Below are 22,307 nucleotides of genomic sequence, written 5' to 3' on the forward strand. Positions count from 1 at the left end.
CAATTGGAGTGAATCCGGGGAGGGAGCAGATGCTGCAAACTCAGGTATTTGTCTTAATTACCCGGGTGAGGTGGGACAGAAGGATGGGCAGGGGTTGTTTTCCCCATTGCTCCAGAGCCTGAGAGGTGACATTATAGACTTTTATAAAATCATGAGCATGGATAGGATAAATAGACAAGGTCTTTCCCTTGGGATGGGGAGTCCTGAACTGGAGGGTCATAGGTTCAGGGTGAGGGCAGTGGGGGAAATGTAAAAGGGGCAACGTTTTCATGAAGAGGGTGATGTGTTCATGGAATGAGCTGCCAGAGGAAGTGGTGGGGGCTGGTACAATTCCTACAGTTAAAAGGCATCTGGATGGGCGGATGATTACAAAGGGTTCAGATGGAGAGGGGCCAAGTGGTGGCAAATGCGACTGGAGTCATAGAGATGTACAGCATGGAAACAGACCCTGCGATCCAACTCGTCCTTGCTGACAAGATAGCCAACCCAATTTAGTCCCAGCTGCCAGCACCCAGCCCATATAGGGGCCAAGTGATGGCAAACGTGACTAGATTAATTTAGGAAATCTGGGCAGGTTGGGCCAAAGAGTCTGTTTCTGTGCTGTGTGACTCTAATTGTCTTCAGTGAAAGCAGAAGTGTGGTTGTGAAGGCTGGACTTTCAGAGCATGTTTTGCCCTGACTGGGAAGCAGCAGAGTTTGACTGAAGTGTATTAGTGTTAATGCCTTGACATCTCATTTTGCTCCCACCTTCTCGGGTCGTTAACTATTTTGTCATTGCAGGTTCACCCTGAATTGATACTTTTTTTTTGCTTCCTAAAATCAGACCTGCTCACTCTCAGCAGTATCCCAGTGTTGTGAAAGATATTAACTTTCAGGTGGAGGTATCCAAAATTCAGAGAGATGTCAGTCTTTCTGTTTTTGCTCATCTGCCCCTGTAAGACCCTGAATCAGCAACTTCAGGGGAATTAGATCAGAGTGAGAAAGAAGGGGAGTGAAAGTGGGATGGTGCTTTCAATTTTGTGGAATAACAAAAGACAAGAATATTCCATAGAAAGTAGAATTGCTTGTACAGAATTTCTACCCTGCACTGACAGTGATGACCTTTGTAATCTCTTTTTAACAGTGTATTTGAAGATAGAAGATTCAAAATCGACGCATGAAGTCCTGATGCCCAAAACGTTGACTCTCCTGCTCTTCGGATGCTGCCTGACCTGCGCTTTTCCAGTACCACACATTTTGACACTGACCCTCCAGCGTCTGCAGTCCTCACTTTAACGTCAATGTCTGACAGTCACTCAATCCAGCGGGACCGGAAACAATTTTTAACCGTGAGTCTGTGAGAAGGTGCAAAGCGTTTTGGTTCCTGGATGAGAGACCCTACTGATGCAGCACATCGAGTGTGGGGCGTGTAGCAGCAGGAATTGATGGCCGGGAGGGACTGGAAAGGTATTCTGTGCAGCTGAAGCTTCGACCATGGAGAAACCCGAGGAATCCTGCCCCGTGGAGAAACAGTGGAAGTGCAGTGATGGTGGGAATGGCTTCTGTTTCCCGTCTGCCATGCAGATTCATCGGCGCATCCACACAAGGGAGAGACCATTCTCCTGCCCAGAGTGCGGGAAGGGCTTTGCCCACACCTCCGCCCTGATGAGGCACCAGCGGGCTCACACCGGGGAGAGGCCATTCCCCTGCCCCGAGTGCGAGAAGGCCTTCAACACTTCCTCCAACCTGTTGAGGCACCGGCAGGTCCACACTAGGGAGAGGCCCTTCAGCTGCCCTGAGTGCGGGAAGGCCTTCAGCGATTCCTACCACCTGCTGAGGCACCAGCAGGTCCACACGGGGGAGAGGCCCTTCAGTTTCCCCGACTGTGGGAAGGCCTTCAGTAATTCCTCCACCCTGCTGAAGCACCGGCGGGTCCACACCAAGGAGAGACCATTCCCCTGCCCTGAGTGCGGGAAGGCCTTCAGCGATTCCTCCCACCTGCTGACCCACCAGCAGATTCACACGGGGGAGAGGCCGTTCTCCTGCCTCGAGTGTGGGAAGAGATTTACCCAGGCCTCCAACCTGCTGACCCACCGGCGGGTCCACACGAGGGAGAGGCCGTTCAGCTGCCCCCTGTGCAGAAAGTATTTCACCCGCTCCTCCCACCTCCGGAGGCACCAGAGAGTTCACATACCGTCGCAGGGGGATTGAAGGAGCGACGGCCGAGTGCCATTATCGACTGGACCATCAACCCAGTTCCAGGGACTCCCGGATTTGAATCCCACTGCGGCAGATGGCGCTATACAGGGTCTGGGTTGAAATTGCTGAGTGAGGCAATACTTCCTCCAGGTTAAGGCTGTACCAAGGATCCAATTACAAAGGGACAACTCAGTGGTGACCAATAGTAAAGAAAGTGGTGGGAGGGGAAGAGTGTGCGCTTTGACTTTGAGCTGTTTAAAAAGCTACTTTTTCTCTGCCTTTTTGCTGAGGGGATCTGAAGCTGTAACAAAGTTGGGTTGCAATAAAGGTTACCTGAACTTGCTGCTGGGTTCAGACTCTCATTGAAAGCTTTGAGCGCCAAGGGGGTTTTTGTTTTAAAGCTGCTCATTTCTTTCAGCCTCCTGCACTAAGCTTCCAAAGTCGCGTATCAGATGGAGTCATGAATGAGCAGCCAGTATCATGAGAAATTGTCAATTTTTCAGGAGTGCAGAGTGTGTCATTTCATCGGCGTTGTAAAGTTTCCTGGCAGCATCAGGAGGTGTGGGCAGTGTTCGCAAGAAATTATGTGGAGGAGCCAATGTTGGACTGGGCTGGATAAAGTTAAAACTCTCACAACACCAGGTTATAGTCCAACAGGTTTTTTTGGAAGTATGAGCTTTTGGAGCACTGCTCCTTCATCGGGTAACTGTGGAGCAGGATCATAAGACACAGATTTTATAGCAAAAGATCACAGGGTCATGCAACTGAAATGACATATTGAACAAACCAAGATTGCTGTTAAGTCTTTCACCTTTTAGAATGAGTTGCAGGTTTCAGTTCATTAATCTGTGAATCCCAGAACTACTATTAATTCACATTGTCGAGATGACTTTAGGTTTTTTTTTTAAAAAAAGTGACATCTCAGCCCAGACAATGCATCAAAAGTGTGAGATTCGAGTCTGTCAGTATCCCAATCTTGGAACTAGAACCAGTCTGATTCAAAGTATTTACAAGGGATTTATAAAATATTACACGGATTGATTGCCTGCAGTTTGTGCACTTTTTGAGCAAAGTAGAAATATCTGCAACCCATTCTGAAAGTTGAAAGGCTTAACAATCCAGGTTTGTTCAATATATCACTTCAGTGGCAGGACACTAATGTTTTTCTATAAATTCTGTGCCTTATTCTACACAACCACCTGATGAAGGAGCAGCACTCCAAATGCTGTTCCTTCCAAATAAACCTGTTGAACGATAACCCGGGTTTGTGTGATTTTTAACTTTGTCCAGTTTAGGGTGGATTGACCATCTAAAGTAACCATAGTGCCCAAGGAGGTGCAGGTTTGTGTGGATTGGCTGTGCTAAATTAGTGTTCAGGGATGTGCGGGTATGGTGAATTGGCAAGGCTGAGTTAGCCATCGTGAAGGTCTTGACCTCTCAAGGGGCCTTTTGGTCTGAGATCGCTCAAAAGAATCAATGAAATGCAGTCTGTACAAAGCAAGGTTATCAGTTTAATAAGGCATCTTGACGCAGTTCTGTCCAGCAACGCAATGATTAAAGCTTCTGTGTTCCATTGCGATGTGTGATTACATTAGAAAATTACACATTATTTATTTGTGTTTTTTTTGAGACAGTACAGTCTTATTACATTTGATTAGTCTTTTGTAATTAAGATAACATGATTTACAGCAGGTTAATCCAATGATATTTCCTGGGAAAGGGATCTTAATTACATGAACTGCTACCATGGCATGATAATTTAAGGTTAGTTCAAATGGTCAATTAATGTGTCAGTATTCATTTTAAGAAAAGTCCATTGTCCTCTTATCTTTGGATTTTAGCTTAATTCTGCAAAACAGCAGGACAAGTTCAGAGTTCAATCATTATTCTCAGCCATTTTGTTGTATTATTTTAAATTGAAAAGCCATTTTGTGTTTAGTAAAAATCTACATATACTTGTTGCGTCTGACAATAACCTAAATTCAAATTTTAGATCCTCACCTGAAGCATCAGAGTCTGAGGGGTGACCTTACAGATCTTTGTAAGAGGCATGGATATGGTGAAAACCCAAGATCTTTTCCCCAGAATAAGGGAGTCCAAAGCTCGAGGCCATACGTTTGAGGTGAGAGGGGAATGATTTCAAAGGGATCTGAGGGGCAACTTCACGCAGAGAGTGGTGCATGTATGGAATGAGCTGCCAGAGGGAGTGATTGTGGCTGGTACAATTACAACATTTAAAAAGCATCTGGATGGGGATATGAATAGGAAGGGTTCAGAGGGATATGGGCTACATGCAGACAAATGAGACTAGATTATTTTAGGATATCTGATTGGACGAATTGGACCAAAGGATCTGTTTCCGTGCTATATGACACAAACACAAATTGTCTTTGGAGAAAGCAGAAGTGTGGTTGTGAAGACTGGACTTTCAGAGCAGCTTTCAAAGATGTTTTTCCCTGACTGGGAACAGAAGAAGTTACAATGAAATCTTGCATTTGTGAGACAACAACTGAGTGAGTGAGTACATCTGGGATTTTGGTGGAAAGTGGGGATTCATTGCACTGTGGGGATGAAGCCGTGCCCTATCCAGTCATTTCTGCTGGTGAACCTGCTGGTGTGTCTGCAGGCTGCACAGCCAACTGAACCCCTTCCTTCATACTGAGCAGGAGAATGGCGTCTCCCCAGTGAGAATACATCCGTGGGTGTCTAGCCCCAATGGGGAAGGGAACCCTTTCCCACAGTCCCCACATTTCCATGGTTTCCCCATGAGGGGAGCATTCTTTGTGTCGTGCTGGGTTTGAAATTAAAAACAGAATGGATACATAGTCTCTCCCCACTGTGAGGGGTGAGATTTTGATCCCCCAAGCTGAGTAAATTGTTTGACGCATTTTTCACAGACAGCGTACTGAATCTCCCTTACTCAGGTGTCTCAGTATTATTCCTGCCATACCAGTGTTCAAAATCTCTCACACAGACAAAAGCAAACATTTCTTATTGAATTGAATGGCTGCTGATATTCAAGCCCCATTGACTCAAGTGCCTCTGTCAGAAGATGTATCATTTGTTTTCAGATTTCTTTCTGCATGCCTTCCTGCAAAAAAAGTCACAAATTGAGTGATCACTGTCAGTACTGTTAAATGAACATAACAATTCCTGTAGATTGTTCGATGAGTGCTGACCATATATTATGCAGGACACAGAAAACCCTCATGCAACAAGATAGCCTTAAGTGTGTATGGAGAAAAACTTAATTTAGATCGCAATAACCTGGAACAAGCTGTCGACGAAGGTGCTGGAAATGGAGCTGAATCAAGAATATGATAATGAAATGTCAAGGCTGCTTGGGAAAAGAGCCCGTGAAGTTACTGAATGATTTCCTGCTGTCCTAGTAAATAAAAAAGACAAGAAATATAGAACATAACTCTATTACTGCATGAGAAGGTGTAAAATCATAGCCACAAAGTTTTTATGGCAGCCAACAATATCAGATATACACCATATGAAGCAACATATATCTACATTTGAAATAAATGTGCCAATCCCTTAAATACTGCTCTGTTCCATGAGAAACTACCCTTATAATTCTGAACATGAGGTAAGAAGCAAACCTTTTCCAGGGTACAAACTCTATACGTGCCAAACTGAGGGAATACACAAGGAAAATACCTTTGAGAGGGACAGAGAGCATCTGAGTACCCTTGGAGAGCCTGCTCCCTCCATGCAGTTGCTACAAGTGAACAGTCTCCACTCGACCCCCTCCCCTCGCACCCGCCGCCTCTCTTTCCCCTCCCAGCATGAGGAATGGAAAGGGGGAGACAGTGCTTTGCTCCCAGATGTTACCCAGATGGAGGGAGTTTCACTCTGAAATTGACAGGGCTCCCTCCACATTGTGACATCCGCAATGGGGTGGGGGCACGCACTGCGCCTGCGCTGCCCTGCAGCTGAGGCAGGTGGGGAGGGGAGGACACTTTGCAAACTCTTTTCGCTCTCCTCCACCTCAATGCGGTTTGAGTTCCAGCAATTTTAGCTTTACACTCTCAGAAGACGCCCACCTCTGTGAATCCAACACTTTACTCCCTCCTCCACTCCATGGAAATACCGATTTGAGAGACTCCAGATTTCCTAAAATATCTGCTATAGGGGGTTTGGTAGAAGCTGTTTATTTTAATGAACCATTTCATCCTTGCCATTCAAATACTAATTTTACAGAGAGGGTGGTTGATCTGTGGAATGAACCTCCTCAGGAAGCGGTGGATGCGGGTGCAATAAAAATACATTTATTTTGGTACATGAATAGGAAAGGTTTGGAGGGATACAGGCCAACAGCAGGCTGGAGCGACTGATTTAGTTTGGGATTATGGTTGGCATGGACTGGTTGCACCAAAGGTCCATGATCATGCTGTATGGGTCGATGGTAAGTTCATAGTTCCTTGAAAGGGGAGTCGCACACAGACAGGATAGTGAAGAAGGTGTTTGATATGCCTGCCTTTCTTGGTCAGTGCACGACTGCAGGAGTCGGGAGGTCATGTTGCGACTGTAGAAGACATTGGTTAGGCCACGTTTGGAGTATTGCATGCAATTCTGGTCCCAGTGATCCCACCCTGACACACCATAAACCAGAGATAGTGACTGACATTGACTCTGATACAAAATCAAATCATTAAATCGCTGCGGTGCAGAAATAAGCCATTTGGCCCATTGAATGCATTCGGTATAGGAGTTGGGAGGTCATGTTGTAGCTGTACAGGACATTGGTTCGGCCACTTTTGGATTATTGCATTCGATTCTGGTCTCCCTACGACAGGATAGGAACGATGTTGTGAAACTTGAAAGTGTGCAGAAAAGATAGATAAGGATGTCGCCAGGGTTGGAGGGTTTGTGGTATAAGGAGAGCCTGAATAGGATGGGGAGTGTCCCTGGAGTGTCGGAGGCTGAGGGGTGATCTTATGGACATTTATAAAATTGAGGGGCATGTTTAGGGTAAATAGGCTAGAGGAAGTGGTGGAGGCTGGTACAATTACAACATTTTAAAAGGCATCTGGATGGGTGTGTGAATAGGAAAGGTTTGGTGGGATATGGGCCAAATGCTGGCAAATGGGATACTAGATTTATATAGGACATCTTGTCAGCATAGATGTGTTGGATCAAAAAGTCTATTTCCGTGCTGTATATCTCTATGTCTATTTGATAACAAATGTTTTATTTCTGTTGATGTAAATATTTTTAGGGAGAGAGAATTCCTCAAGTAGGGGATGATAATAATCCTGGGAGACCCCTAATTCTGTTCTACTATCTAATTAACATACTTTAAGCACCAAATGTGCATTTATGTCTAATTTTGTCTCATGTTTCTTGTTTTATTCCCTGCTCCGATTACTCTCTCAGTCTGGATGGTTATCAGACTGAGAATATTGTGGATTGGGCCTTGATCGACTGAATGTTTTATTGCTCTGGAAGGTGTAAAAGGGGCTCAAAGTTTCATTAGAAAGCCAGCTGAGCCAAGAACAGACAACATCTTACTCTGTGGCAACAGGGAGAAGAGGACAGAGAAATCAGGACCTGAAAGCCGAGCCGTGGGCGGCACGGTGGCACAGTGGTTCGCACTGCTGCCTCACAGCGCCTGTAGACCCGGGTTCAATTCCCGACTCAGGCGACTGACTGTGTGGAGTTTGCACGTTCTCCCCGTGTCTGCGTGGGTTTCCTCCGGGTGCTCCGGTTTCCTCCCACAGTCACAAAGATGTGCGGGTCAGGTGAATTGGCTATGCTAAATTGCCCGTAGTGTTAGGTAAGGGGTAAACGTAGGGGTATGGGCGGGTTGCGCTTCGGCGGGTCGGTGTGGACTTGTTGGGCCGAAGGGCCTGTTTCCATACTGTAAGTCTAATCTAATCTAATCTGACACCAGAGTACCATGTTATTAGTGCTTTGATTAGCAGTGCCAAACCTCTATCTTCACCTCGCTTCCTATTCAACTTGAATGTCACGTATCCCATCAATATTCAGATCAAATCCTTGTCATCCTGAAGCCATGTCCCTGTAAGGAGTCTCAGATCATAATTATTCTCTTCAATGTGTGCAGTCAATTCGTTCAGTTTTGTTACATTGCAGCACACATTGCAGCCATACGGTCTTCAGTTTCAATTTCTGTGTTCTGTAGAATCCAGTTTTGATTAATTAGATTAGATTCCCTACAGTGTGGAAACAGGCCTTTCGGCCCAACAAGTCCACACTGACACCCCGAAGAGTAACCCACCCAGACCCATTTCTTTCTGATTAATGAACCTCACACTATGGACAATTTAGCATGGTCATTTGACCTGACCTGCACATCTTTGGACTGGGACATTTACTTTCCGTGTCCCTTTCTATCATTCTCTGATGTTCAATTTCCACATCACTACATTGCTCACCTGCCTTGATTCGGATTGGCCATGAAAAATGCATGTTTATACATTCGCAGTAATAGAAGCAGGAGTAGGCCATTTGGTCCATCGAGCTACTCCACCATTCATTAAGATCATGGCTCATCTATCCATCGCCTCAGCTCCTCTTATCTGCATTATCCTGACTATCCTAAATTCACCTACTATACAAAATCCCATCGAACTAAGTCTTGAATATGGCTGCTTCTACTGCTTCCTTGGACAGAGACTTCCATAGATTCACCACTCTCCAGGAAAAGCAGTTCCTTCTCCTCTGTCTTAAACCTACTCCCTAATCTTGTGACCTAGTCTCACTCACAGGCAGAAACGACTAGATAGCGTGGGTCTGGGTGGCATGCTCGTTGGATGGGTCAGTGTGGACTTGATGCGATGAATGGCCTGCTTCCACGCTGTTGAAGTGATTGAAGTAAAGTGTGCTGAGCAGGGAGCCTAGTGAAGGGTTAGGTGAGTTTTTGTTTTAAACTGCTCATTTCTTTCAGCCTCCAACATTGTATTTCCAATGCTGTCCATCAGTGGGAGCGGTGAATCAGTAACTGGTATCGTTAGAAGCCTTACGATTTTCAGTACTGCAGGTATTGCATTGTCTCAACAGCATTGTAAAGGTTACTGGCAGCAGCGGGAGGTGTGGGCTGTGTTCACTAGAAATGATTAAGCAGTTAGATAACACACGTACAAGAGGGCAGGGTGGGACTTGACTTTCGATTTGCAGAAGGTGGGAGTTTCTGGTGCTGCGGTCCATGGCAAACACAACTGCAGTAAATCATAGAATCACTTACTCCACATTAAAACAAATTCCCACTTTCCACCAATATTCTGGATGTCCTCACTCACTCAGTTGCTGTCTCACAAATGAAAGATTTCATTGTAGCTTCTGCTCCCAGTAAGGATGAAACATCCTTGAAAGCTGCTCTGAAAGTCCAGTCTTCACAATGACACTTCTGCTTTCCTTCAGTCCAAATTGTCCCTGCTGACCAGATATCCCAAATTAACATAGTCTCATTTGTCAGCACATAACCCATATCTCTCTCAATTCTCCCTATTACCAGATGCCTTTTAAAATACTTTAATTATACCAGCCTCCACCACTTCCTCTGGCTGCTCTTTCCATACACACAACACCCTCTGCGTAAGGAAGGTGCCTGTAAAGTTCCTTTTAAATATTTCCCCTCTCACCTCAGACCTATGCCCTCTAGTTTTGGAAACCCCTACTCTGGGGAAAAGATTTTGGCTATTCACCCTATCCATGCTCCTTATGAGCTTCTATAAAGTAACCCCTCAGCCCCCAATGATCCAGAGAAAACAACCCAGCCGATTCAGCCTCTCCAGATAGATCAAACCCTCCAACTTTGGCAATAGCCTTGTAAATCTTTTCCAAATCCTTGCAAAAGTTTGTAACACTTTTCCTGTAGCAGCGAAACCGGAACCGAATGCAGTATTCCAAAAGTGGCCTAATCAATGTCCTTTACAATCGCAACATGACCTCCCAACATCTATATAGAAATGCACTGACCTATAAAAGCAAATATACCAAATACCTTTTTTGCTATCCTGTCTACCTGCGACTCCGATATGAACCAGCATTCCAAGGTATGTTTATTCAACAACACTCCCCATTAAATGTGTAGATCCTGCCCTGATCTGCCTTTCCAAAGTCCATATTTCAAAATGGGGTTGAGAAACATATATGCCGTGATTGAATGGTGGAGCAGATCTGATGGACTAAATGGCTTAATTTCTGCACCTATGTTGTATGGTCTCCTGCCGTCCTGGACACAGTGAGAGAATTGGAAGCAGCAATAGGTCATTTATATTTCCAGCTGGCACCAGCATTGAACAGTTCATAACTGGATATAAACATACCTGCATCTAGATGGATAGGCTGAGACTTTTTTCACTGGAGCATCAGAGATTGAGAGGTGACCTTAGAGAGGATTATAAAATCATGAGAGGTATAAATGAGGTGAACGGCAAGTATTCTTTCCCTAGTGTGGGTGTTTCAAGATTAGGGAGCAAATTTTGAAGGTGAAGAAAGAAATATTTTAAAAAGACATGAGGGGCACCTTTTTTCTAAAAGATAAAGAGTAGATCGTGTGCGGAATCAATGTCCAGAGGAGTTGCTGGATGCAGGTGCAGTTACAATGTTTAAAAGGCATTTGGATAAGTACATGAATAGGGAAAGTTCGGAGGGATATGGGCCAGTCATTGGCAGGTGGGACCAGTTTAGTTTCAGAACACCATCAGCATGGACGTGTTCGACTGAATGGTCTGTTTCTGTGCTGTATGACTCTGTAACTGTTCTGTACTGGTCTTAAAACCATTTTCTTGCCTCCTCCCATAACTTCTTCGTTCTTCAAAGTCACATGAACTCGGCCTTGAATAAATTCAATAACCGACCTAACTGTAGGAAGACATCCCACTTCTGAACTCAATTCCTCTCGCTGATATACCACTTGCTTTGTTCATTGCTTGTTGCACTTTCTGACAACTGGCAGTGACTGGTGTAGAAGGACACTGAGGCCCCTTTGTCTATCCACACATCACTCCTGATGTAGGGCTCGTGCCTGAAACGTCAACCCTCCTCCTCCTCAGTTGCTGCCTGACCGACTGTGGTTTTCCAGCGCCACAATATTCAACTCTGATACAGCACAGCAGTCCAACGTTGAGCACGTACACCTTAGTCCAACACAGGCACCTCCCGATCATAACAAATATTAAGCGTCCAAATGCGAATACGGGAGACAAATGCCGACGCTATTTTATTTGGCCGATTTTTTTCCCCTGTGCCTCTACATTTTATTTCTTTTGCATTTTGTCTGTCTGTTCAACGTTTCTGTCCTTTCCCCAGGGTAGAGGTATTCCAAAACTAGAGGGTAGAGGCTTAGGATATGGGGGAAAGATTTTAAAAGATCTAAAAGACTAGGAATAGAACATTCACCCCTTACTGAGCGAAAGTGAGGACTGCAGATGCTGGATATTAGAGTCGACAGTGTGGAGCTGGAAAAGCACAGCAGGTCAGGCAGCATCGGAGGACCAGAAGAATTGACGTTTCGGGCAAAACCCTTCATCAGGAAATAGCCATGGGGAACTGCAGGGCTGTAGCGTAACCGAGTGAGTCTAAGTGGGATGCTGTTGGGAAGGTTGGTGTGAATGGCCTGGAGGGATGATATGGTTCCACTGCCTTAGCCAAGCATATTTTAAGAAATGTAGGAGAAGTGGGTTCCAGTTCGTGGGACATTGACACCAGGCCTGGAGAAGGTGGCATTTGTGCCGTCTCTCTCTTCACATTCTGCCCCCCTGTCCATTTTCTCCCCATTCACTGCCCCCTGCCCATTCTCTCTCCTCACACTGCACCCTCTATTCTCCCCCCAACGCTCTGAACCCCACTCTGTTCCCCTGTCCATTTCCCTCCTTTCTCCACCATCACCAGCGACCCCCTCATCCCCTGTACCCCCACAATCGTCCTTTCTCGTGCCTCAACCCTCTTTGATCGCGGTATGAAGTCTTTCTCAGGGGAGATAGAGAATGGATGGTGATGACTTTACCTGGGAAACACGGCGTGTGGGAAATAGTTGATGTTTAAAATTGAGAATAACTAAAACCGTATATTCAGAAACTTCGTTAAAGTCGGGAAGAATGTTATTTTTTTCCAAAACAAAAGCTGCAAAAATCTTTCTGAAACTTGCATTGATGTATGTGCAGTTAGGCCACAACAAAGGAGAGGCTGTAAGGAGTGAATGAGTGAATAAAAGACAAGTCCAACCTTGCCCTCGAGGAGAAAGTGAAAACTGCAGATGCTGGAGATCAGAGTCGAGAGCGTGGTGTTGGAAAAGCTCAGCAGGTCAGGCAGCATCCAAGGGGCAGGAGAATCGCGTTTCGTGCATAAGCACTTGGCACTCGGCCATCGCTCCTTCAATCCCCCTGCGATGGCGCGTGAACTCACTGGTGCCTCCGCAGGTGGGAGGAGCAGGTGAATCCTTTCCGGCACTTACAGCAGGTGAATGGCCTCTCTCCGGTGTGGAGCCGCTGGTGGGTCAGCAGTGCAGCTGTCTGAGTGACCCCTCTCCCGCACATGGGGCACGTGAATGGCTTCTCTCCCTTGTGGACCCACTCGTGCGTCTGCAGATGGCTGATCCGACTGAAGCCCTTCCTGCACACTGAGCAGGTGAATGGCCTCTCCCGGTGTGAATGAGTCTGTGGGTTTCCAGCAGGGATGGGGAAAGGAATCCTTTCCCACCGTCCCCACATTTCCACGGCTTCCCCCATTGAGGGAGCTTTCCTTGTGTTGCTCTGGGTTTGAAATTACAAACAGAACGGGGACATAGTCTTTCCCACAGTGAGGGGTGAGATTTTGATTCCCTATAGCTGAGTAAATGGTTTGAAGCACTTTTCACAGTCAGCGCAATGAATCTCCCTCACTCCGGCGTCTCAGTATTCTTCCTGCCACACCAGTATCCAAAATCTTTCAAGCAAACAAAAGCAAACATGTCTTCTTGATTGGAATGGGTGCTGATATTCAAGACCCAATGAATCAAGTGCCTCTGTCAGAAGTTGATGTATCATTTGCTTTCAGATTTCTTTCTGCACGTCTTCCTGCAAAGAAAAATCACAAATTAAGTGATCACTGTCAGTACAGTTAAATGAACATAACAAAGGTGGCAATTCCTGTAGATTGCCAGATGCCTGCTGATCACATATTATCCAGGCCACAGCCTATCTTGCAGACAGATAGGCTTAGGTGTGTATGGAGGAAAACTTCATTTCAGTGACAATAACATGGAACAAACTGCCTACAAAGATGCTGGAAATGGAGCTGAATCAAGGATATGAAAATGAAATGTTAAGACTGCTGGAGAAAAGAAAGGCAGTAAAATTGCTGAATGACTTCCTGCTGGCCTATTAAATAAAAAATTATGACAAAAAAGGACGTAACTCCATTACTACATTAGAAGGTGAATAATAATTACAAAGAAACTTTTACAATAGCCAACAATATCAGATATACATCATATAGAACAAAGAACAAAGAAGTTTTATAGCCCAGGAACAGGCCCTTCAAGCCTGAGCCGATCGAAATGTACTGTCTAAACCTGTTGGTCAATTCCTAAGTATTTGTATCCCTCTACTCCACCCATTCATGCATTTATCCAGACGCATCTTAAATGAATCTACCGTGCCTGCCTCTACCACCTCTGCTGGCAATGCGTTCCAACCGCCCACCACCCTCTGTGTGAAGTAAAACTTGTTTTCGCTTTGAATAAGTGTTGCCCTTGACACGTTCATTGTAATGGTAGCTCTGCTCCATCCCCGACTCAGGAAGTCGGATCTCGTTTAACGAAGCTGCTTCTTGAGAGAATTGATTGGCCGTTTTCGCACAAGGCAATGTAAGAAGCAAGGGCTCGTCCGGGATTTGAACCCGGGATCTCTCGCACGTCCACGCAGCAGGAGGCCCGAAGCGAGAATCATACCCCTAGACCAACGAGCCACATGCCCCAGCAGGCCTGCAATTTTTTAACACGTGCCAATCCCTTAAATTCTGCTCAGATCCATGAGAATCTAACCTTTTAGTTGTGAACATGAGTAAAGAAGCAATCCTTTTCGAGGGTGCAAACTGTACACGTGCCAAACTAAGTGAATACACAAGGAAAATAGTTTTAAGAGAGATAGAAAGTATTTGAGCACCTTTGGAGTGTCTGCCCCCTCCCTGGATTCACTCCAGTTGCTACACGTGAACAGTGTTTCACCCACCCCTACCTCTCCTCCCCCCTCGCTGCTGGAGGATGGTATATGGAAAGAGGGAGACATTGCTTTGCTCCAAGATACTGCCCAGAGAGAGGAAGTTTCACTCTGAAACTGACGGGGCTGCATCCGCATTGTGACGTCAACAATGGAGGCGGGCCGGACAGCTGCCCTGAGGTTGAGGCACGTGTGGAGGGGAGGACACTTTGCAAATCCCACTCTCCTCCAAGTCAATGCAGTTTGAGTTCAAGCAAAGCAATGGGTTTAAATTTATTTTAGAAAACCTCCTTTGTGCCGTGGGAAAACTGCTGTCGCGGGAAACGCAGTATTGCAGATTCATAGTAACTGAAGCAGGAGGAGAGGACCTTTTGGTCAAGCCTGCTTCGTCATTCATTATGATCACAGCTCCACCAACCTGCATTATCCCGACTACCTTTAATTCCCCTACCATGCAAAAACCCATCCAACTGTGTCTTCAATATACTTCATGAAGCTGTCTCAACTGCTCTGTTAGGCAGATAATCCCATGGAGTCTCACAGAGTGACACAGATGTACAGCATGGAAACAGACCTTTCAGTCCAACTCGTCCATGCAGCCCAGATATCCTAATCTAATCCAGTCCCATTTGACAGCACTTGGCCCAAATCCTCATAAAACCTTCCTATTCATCTACACAACCAGAAGCATTTTAAATGCTGTAATTATACCAGCCTCCATCATTTCTCCAGCAGCTCATGCCGTACATGCATCACCCTCTGCGTGAAAAGGTTGCCCCTTATGTCCCTTCTATATCTTTCCCCTCCCCTTCCTAAACCTATGCCCTCTAGTCCTGGACTCCCCCATCCCAGGTAAAAGAACTTGTCTATTTGCCCTATCCATATCCCTCATGGTTTTATAAACCTCTATACGGTCACCCCTTAGCCTCTGACGCTCCAGAGAAAACAGTCTATTCAACCTCGCCCTATAGCTCAACCCTCCAACACTGGCAACATCCTTGTAAATCTTTTCTGCACCTTTTCTAGTTTCACAACATCTTTCCAATAGGAAGCAGACCAAAATTACATGCAATATTCCAAACGTGGCCTGACCAATGTTCTGTACAGTGGCAACATGAGCTCCCAACATCTATCCTCGATGCTCTGACCAACAAAGGAAAGCACACCAAAAGCCTTCTTTACTATCCTATCTACCTGCGTTTCTACGTTTAAGGAACTATCAACCTGAACTCCAAGGTCTCTTTGTTCAGCAACACTTCCAAGGAACGTACCATTAAGTGTAAAAGTCCTGCTCTGATTTTTTTTAGATTAGACTTACAGTGTGGAAACAGGCCCTTCGGCCCAACAAGTCCACACCGACCCACCACCCACCCATACCCCTACATTTTTACCCCTATCTAACACTACGGGCAATTTAGCATGGCCAATTCACCTGACCCGCACATCTTTGGACTGTGGGAGGAAACCCACGCAGACACGGGGAGAACGTGCAAACTCCACACAGTCAGTCGTCTGAGTCAGGAATTGAACCCGGGTCTCAGGCACTGTGAGGCAGCAGTGCTAACCACTGTGCCACCCACGATTTGTTTTTCCAAAATACCGCACCTCATATTTATCTACATTAACCTCCAAAAGCCACTTCTCAGCCCATTGGCCCATGATCAAGGTCCCGTTGCAATCTGAGGTAACCTTCTTTGCTGTCCACTACACCTCCAATTTTGGTGTCATCTATAAACTTACTAACTATACCTCCTCCGTTTACATACAAATCATTATATAAATCACAAAAAGTAGCTGACCCAGCATCAATCCTTCTGACACACCATTGGTCACAGGCCTTCAGTCTGAAAAGCAACCCTCCATCACCACCCTCTGACTTCTGCCTTCGAGCCAGTTCTGTATCCAAATGGCTAGTTGTCCCTGCATTCCATGAATTCCTGAAGAAGGGCTCATGCCTGAAACGTCGATTCTCCTGCTCCTTGGATCCTGCCTGACCTGCTGCGCTTTTCCAGCAACACATTTTCAGCTTCCATGAGATTAAACCTTGCTCACCAGTCTCCCATGAGGACCCTTGATGAACGCCTTCCCGAAGTCCATATAGATCACGTCTATTGCTCTGCCCTTATCAATCCACTTTGTTACTTCTTCAAAAAACTCAATCATGTTTGTGAGACATGATTTCCCAAGCTTAAAGCCATGCTGACTATGGCTAGTCAATTCTTGCCTTTCCAAATACATGTAAATCCTATCTCTCAGGATTCTCTCCAACAACTTGCCCATCACGGATGTCAGGCTCACCGGTCTATAGTTCCCTGGCTTTTCCTTGCCACCTTTCTTAAATACTGGCACCACAGTAGCCACCCTCTAGCCTTCCGACACCTCACCTGTGACTATGGATGATACAAATATCTCAGTGAGAGGCCCAGCAATCACTTCCCTAGTTTCCCACAGAGTTCTAGGGTACTCCTGATCAGGTCCTTGGGATTTATCCACTTTTATGCATTTCAAGATATCCAGCAATTTCTCATCTGTAATATGGACATTTTTTCAACATGTCAGCATCTATTTTCTCACATTCTATATCTTCCATGCCCTTCTCCACAGTAAACACTGATGCACAATATCCGTTCAGTATTCCCCCCCACCCCCCCCCCCCCCCCACCCCATCTACTGCAGCTCCACACAAAGGCCGCCTTGCTGATCTTTCAGGTGCCCTATTATCTCCCTTTTTTCCTTTTGTCCTTAAGGTATTTATAAAAACCCTTTGGATTATCATTAACTCTATTTGCCATAGCTATCTCATGCCCCCTATTTGCCCTCATGATTCCCCTCTCAAGTATGCTTGTACTGCCTTTATACTCTCAGGATTCACTCGATCTCTCTGTCTATACCTGACATATGCTTCCTTGTTTTTCTTAACCAAAATCTCATTTTTTCTAGTCATCCAGCATTCCCTACATATACCAGCCTTTCCTTTCACCCTAACTGAAATATACTTGTCTGGACTCTTGTTATCTCATATCTGAAGGCTTTCCATTTTCCAGCAACCTGCGAACATCTGCCCCCAATCAGCTTTTGTAGGATCTTGCTTAATACCTGAATCTTCCTCCAATTTAGAACTTCAACTTTTAGATCTGATATATTATTTTCAATCACGATTCTAATGTTAATAGAATTGGGGTTGCTGGCCTTAGGTTTTGCACCCTCTCCAGTAGGTACATCCACATTGTGAATTAGAAAATTTCCTTGTACACACTTAACATATTCCTCTTTTTGACAGATAGGTAAATGGGCAGGAGTTATGCCTTGGGTCCACACTTCATTCATTCCCATCAACCCTACCCCCATTCCTACCCCAATAGTCCAACGCCACTTTCCTCTGCAACTGCCGAATGTGTGACGCCAGCCCATTTACCTGTTCCCTCCTCACTATCTAAGCGCCCAAACTTACCTTCCAGGTGAAGTGGTACTTTACCTGCACTTCCCACGACCAGTCTACTGCATTTGCTGCTCACAATGTGGTCTCATCTATATTGGGGAACCGAAGCATAAACTGGGTGACTGCTGAACAGAACATCTGCGCTCTGCCTGCAAAAAAGACCCTGAGCTTCCAGCTGCCTGCCAATTCCACACCCCACCCTGTTCCCTGGCCAACATCTGTGTCTCAGGTTTGCTGTATTGTTCCAGTGAAGCTCAGCACCAGCAGAACGAAGAGCACCGGATATTCCACTTGGGGACCATACATCCCTCCGGTCCCAATATCGAATTCAATAATTCTAGGGCCTGAACTCCATAGTATCCTCGTCCCTCCCACACACACCAAGCCTTGTTATCACATCGTCTGTCATTCCACACTACTTAGCCACGAACAGTCTCCATTAACAGTTATTCACCCTCCCACGCAGATCGTTATCAACTCCTTTATCTGTCCAACAGTTCTTCCTTCGCTTTGGGCTCTGTCCTGATCTCCGCCTTCCTCCCACAATATCTCCAGCATATAAACCGACATTTTCCCAATCACCATCAGTTCTGTGGAAGGGTCACATGCTACTCCTGTTTTTTTTGTTTCTGATATACAGCATCCACAATTCTTTCAGATTTTCATTGAGAGAGAGTTGGAAATTGTTTCGAGAGACAGAAAGAGAGGGGGGAGGAACAGAACAGATATGAACTGTTGATCTCCGTTGCTACTCAAAACGTAAAATCATTGAAGTGCGATCATTTCCTTTAATCATGAATAGAGACCACTGGCCATCTGTGAGCTTGTGGCGCAACGGTAGCGCGTCTGACTCCAGATCAGAAGGTTGCGTGTGCAAATCACGTCAGGCTCACTGAAGTCGACCATTGATGTTTCAAACCAAGGAAGGAGGATGTTTACTCCGTTTTTCTGTTGAGCCAAATCTTCTTTCCGGAAACTTTCGATCACAGTAAAGCTTTTCTGTCAGTTTGATTTGTGAACACTGAATCAGGGAGGTGGTGTGTCCAGTGTTTGGGTAAATGCTCAGCTACCCCCAATGTGAGAAATAAAAGACAAACTGTTCATCACGGGATTCAAACACACAGCCGTTTCATTCAGTTGGTGACAGCGCGGTGTGAATAACATTATACCGATATTTTTACAACATAATCTAGAGATTATCAGCTTTGTGTTTCAAACTATCAGGAGGTCCCAGCTCCTTCTGTCATAGCAGAGTGACAAACGAGTTCAGATAGAAATGTTTCCCACCAACAGCAAATCCTTTCCTCTCACTGGACACAGTTAAAATTATCTTTATTCAACAGAAGGAGCGGAAACTACAGTCTGACGGCCCCTCTCCACGTTAACGGTGAGCCTGAATTGTATAAACGGTGTCAGTAAAATCCAATGGAGGACACTGATTTGGTTCAATCGTTTTTATTTGCCAAGCGTAATTCACCGAGAGGATGCTGCTGTGTGAGACAGCGTGGGGAATTACTGCAGGGCCTCCTGCGCATGGAACACACCGCAACTGATGTGTTTCACCTTCATCAGTTTATTCCCATCTCGGAGAAGAGAGGTTTGATGATTAGGATCATAGCAGGCCGACAGAGAACAGGAGAAGAGCACTCAGACCTTCACAAGCTTGTCACCACAGCTGGGTCATCGTGGCCCGTGGATCAGTATGGGACAGTAATCTGCATCTACTGACTGGAAGCACAGCAAATTGGAGTGCTGGTGGGACTATCACACAGGAGAAAACGGCTTCGACAGATCAACTGGAGTGGTGCCCAATGCGCAACTCCGCTCACCCCAACTGAATAACTGTAACAAATTACTCAGTGATTCAAAGGAATACTCAGTTTTGAATCTGCATTGTGTCATGTATCTTCGAGAATGATGTCAAAACACCTTCATTGCTGTGATGGAGTATCCTGTTGGGCAGAATATACCCGTTGTCAAATTTTCCACGTTCTGTTGGTCTAACTCCGATTTCACTCAGAATCACAAAATGTCTGACAGCGCAGACTGAGGCCATGCAGCCCACCTTAGCTCTGCTGGTTCAACACAATATGTAAATAAGTGTCTCATTCTGTCGCCTTCTCCCTGTAAATCTGCACGTTGTTACATTGAACATGCCCACCGAATTCCCTTTTGTGTCCATTGAATCTGCCTCTTTGTCACTGTCAGACAGCGACTTACTGACCCCACTCCCTGTGCGAAAACGGTCTTCCTAATGTCACTTTTACTTATTTTCCTGATGACTTTAAATCTCTGCCAAAACGTTCTCGATCTTTTCAGGCCTGGGAGCATTTTCACTGCATTATTTCCTCTGTCTAAAACCCTCATGATGTGGAAAACTTCAATCAGACCAGCTTTCAGCCTTCTGTTCACCAAAGAGAGCTGCCCTAACTTTCCAATCTCCCTTCATTGCTGACATTCCTCGTACACGGTACCATTCACTTCAACCTGTTCAGCGCCGTCTGCAATCACTTCACTTCCCCGCTTCCTGAAGTATCACCCTCAGAATTGAGCGTAATACAGGTGGAGGATTCATTCAGACTCGGATTGCACGGGCGAAAAATCTGCAATACTTGTTTTCACTTTGAGCAAGTGTTTCCCTTCGCCGTGTTCACTGCAATGGTACCTCTGTCCCATCCCTAATTCAGGCAGTACGATCTGATTTAACGAAGCAGCTTTTTGAGAAAACTGACCCAGCATTTTTGCTCAGGTCAATTTAAGAAATGAGGGTTCGCCTGAGATTGGAACCCAGCCCCTCCCACCGTCTGTATATGCTAGAAAACCCAAAGCTAGCATCATACTCCGAGACCAACTAGCCAAGAACCATGGGCGCGCCCAGCTCCTGAAGCAACTGAGACTTGCTGAGTACGAAATACATTGTACATTACTCCGGGAATTACAAGCAGCATAGAGTTTCAAGAACATCTGCTTCTCACTCTGTCTCCCTGCTCGCAGGACTACTGGTGGATATTGAACCATTTTGTTTCGACTTGCAAGCTGTGTCTGGTGGAAGAAGGAGCCCACTCGCTCTTCTGCTCTCTCTCTCTATTTCGTGAGGCAGGAGAAGTCGGTTACACTAATGCGTAGGAAATGGGCAACTTTGAACGTGTTCCAAAGGTCTTGTTAACAGAGAGATAGGAAGATACTGTGCTGTCGGGACAGAGAGAAATGGACACCGGAGACTCTTCCCTCAGGTAAATTGATATGAGTGCATTTTTGTGCAGCCTGCTTAGTGTTCAGAATTTGTCTTGACACAGCAATCCTGCAGAGAGTCTTTTCTTACACGGGCGTTGGTTTCTTTATTGCAGGAAATGGGGCAAACCAGCAAGTCATGTGTTACACTTCACCGGTTCATTGCCATCTGAGCGAAGATGTTTCACACGAGATCAGGACACACCGACAGAGAACAGGACAAGACAACTCAGAGCTCCACAAGCGTGCCAGCACAACTGTGTAAATTTGACTTGTGTATCGATGTGACATATTTAACTTTTGAGGAAGACACACAACCCTCACAAAGAAAAGAAATCATCCTAATTTTTGTCTTCTACTTTTACAATATGACCCTCTATTTTCAGATATTAAGATAGGGATAGAAGCTGCATTCTAATAATACTTGTGGTACAGTTAACTATCTCAATGTGCTTCACGTAAACATAATGAGAATTCCTTTAAAAATCACAAGACCGGAACACAGATTAAGACAGGTGACCAAAGACTTGGTCAAAGGGGCAGGTTTCGAGCAATCTTTTAAACAGGTTCAATTTCCCAAACATCAGAGGACAAAGACGTAAAGAGCAGACACAAAATAACAAAGGATGGGAAGCAACAGTTTAGACATAATGTCACAGGATGAGTAATCCAGGGAACATGAGTTCATAATCCCACCACAGCAAGAGATGAGATGTGAATAATTCAAATCATAAATGGGGAACACAAAGTTAGTCTCAGTATGGTATCGGTGGCACTGACGTTAATTGTCATAAAAATCCATGTTCACAATGTCCTTTCAGGAGGGAAACTGCCATCCTTATCTGATCAGACTTACATGTGACTCCAGTCCCACAGCAATGTGGTTGACTCTTAAACTGCCCTCTGAATTGGCTCAAACAAGATACCTTGCAATTAGGGTTGGATAACAAATATCAACCTTGTGAAAGTGTCAGAACAGAAATTGCTGGAGAAACTCAGCCAGTCTGGCAATACCGGTGGAGAGAGGGAGAAAGAAACAGAGCCAATATCCTGGCCTGAGTCCAGAACTGTTGTGAGGAAGGGTCACAGCACTTCAAATGCTAACTCTGCTTCTCTCTCCACATGTGCTGCCATTCCTATTGAGTTTCTCCAGCAATTTATGCACTTTTGTGTTTCAGGTCTCCAGAATCTGCAGTTCTTCATTACACTGATGTAGGGAAGCTCAAATCCCATAAAAGAAAAAAGCAGAAGGGCTGGAATTACTCAGCAAGTCTGGCAGCAGCTAT

General features: G+C 45.4%; 1 protein-coding gene and 2 non-coding genes across 4 annotated transcripts in view; 2 read left to right on the top strand and 1 right to left on the bottom strand.

Moving 5' to 3' along the window:
• The window catches only part of LOC132808533 (gastrula zinc finger protein XlCGF7.1-like), a 218,418-nt gene extending 215,898 nt beyond the window's left edge, over positions 1–2,520 (top strand). For both annotated transcript variants that reach the window (XM_060822164.1, XM_060822163.1), the window contains exon 2: positions 1,124–2,520. In XM_060822164.1, coding sequence (XP_060678147.1) covers positions 1,474–2,190 — 717 coding nt within the window. In that variant the 5' untranslated portion in view covers positions 1,124–1,473 and the 3' untranslated portion in view covers positions 2,191–2,520. The remainder of the gene's footprint in view (positions 1–1,123) is intronic.
• Positions 2,521–14,010: 11,490 nt separating this feature from the next.
• trnap-cgg (transfer RNA proline (anticodon CGG)) lies at positions 14,011–14,100 on the bottom strand. The gene is given in 2 exon segments: positions 14,011–14,046; positions 14,065–14,100. It is a non-coding gene; the product is annotated as a tRNA-Pro (tRNA).
• A 4,510-nt stretch (positions 14,101–18,610) lies between these two features.
• On the top strand, positions 18,611–18,682 carry trnaw-cca (transfer RNA tryptophan (anticodon CCA)). The gene has a single exon. It is a non-coding gene; the product is annotated as a tRNA-Trp (tRNA).
• The last annotated feature ends 3,625 nt before the right edge of the window (positions 18,683–22,307 follow it).

Source organism: Hemiscyllium ocellatum (assembly GCF_020745735.1).
Source record: "Hemiscyllium ocellatum isolate sHemOce1 chromosome 27 unlocalized genomic scaffold, sHemOce1.pat.X.cur. SUPER_27_unloc_7, whole genome shotgun sequence".
In the NCBI taxonomy this organism is placed as follows: domain Eukaryota; kingdom Metazoa; phylum Chordata; class Chondrichthyes; order Orectolobiformes; family Hemiscylliidae; genus Hemiscyllium; species Hemiscyllium ocellatum.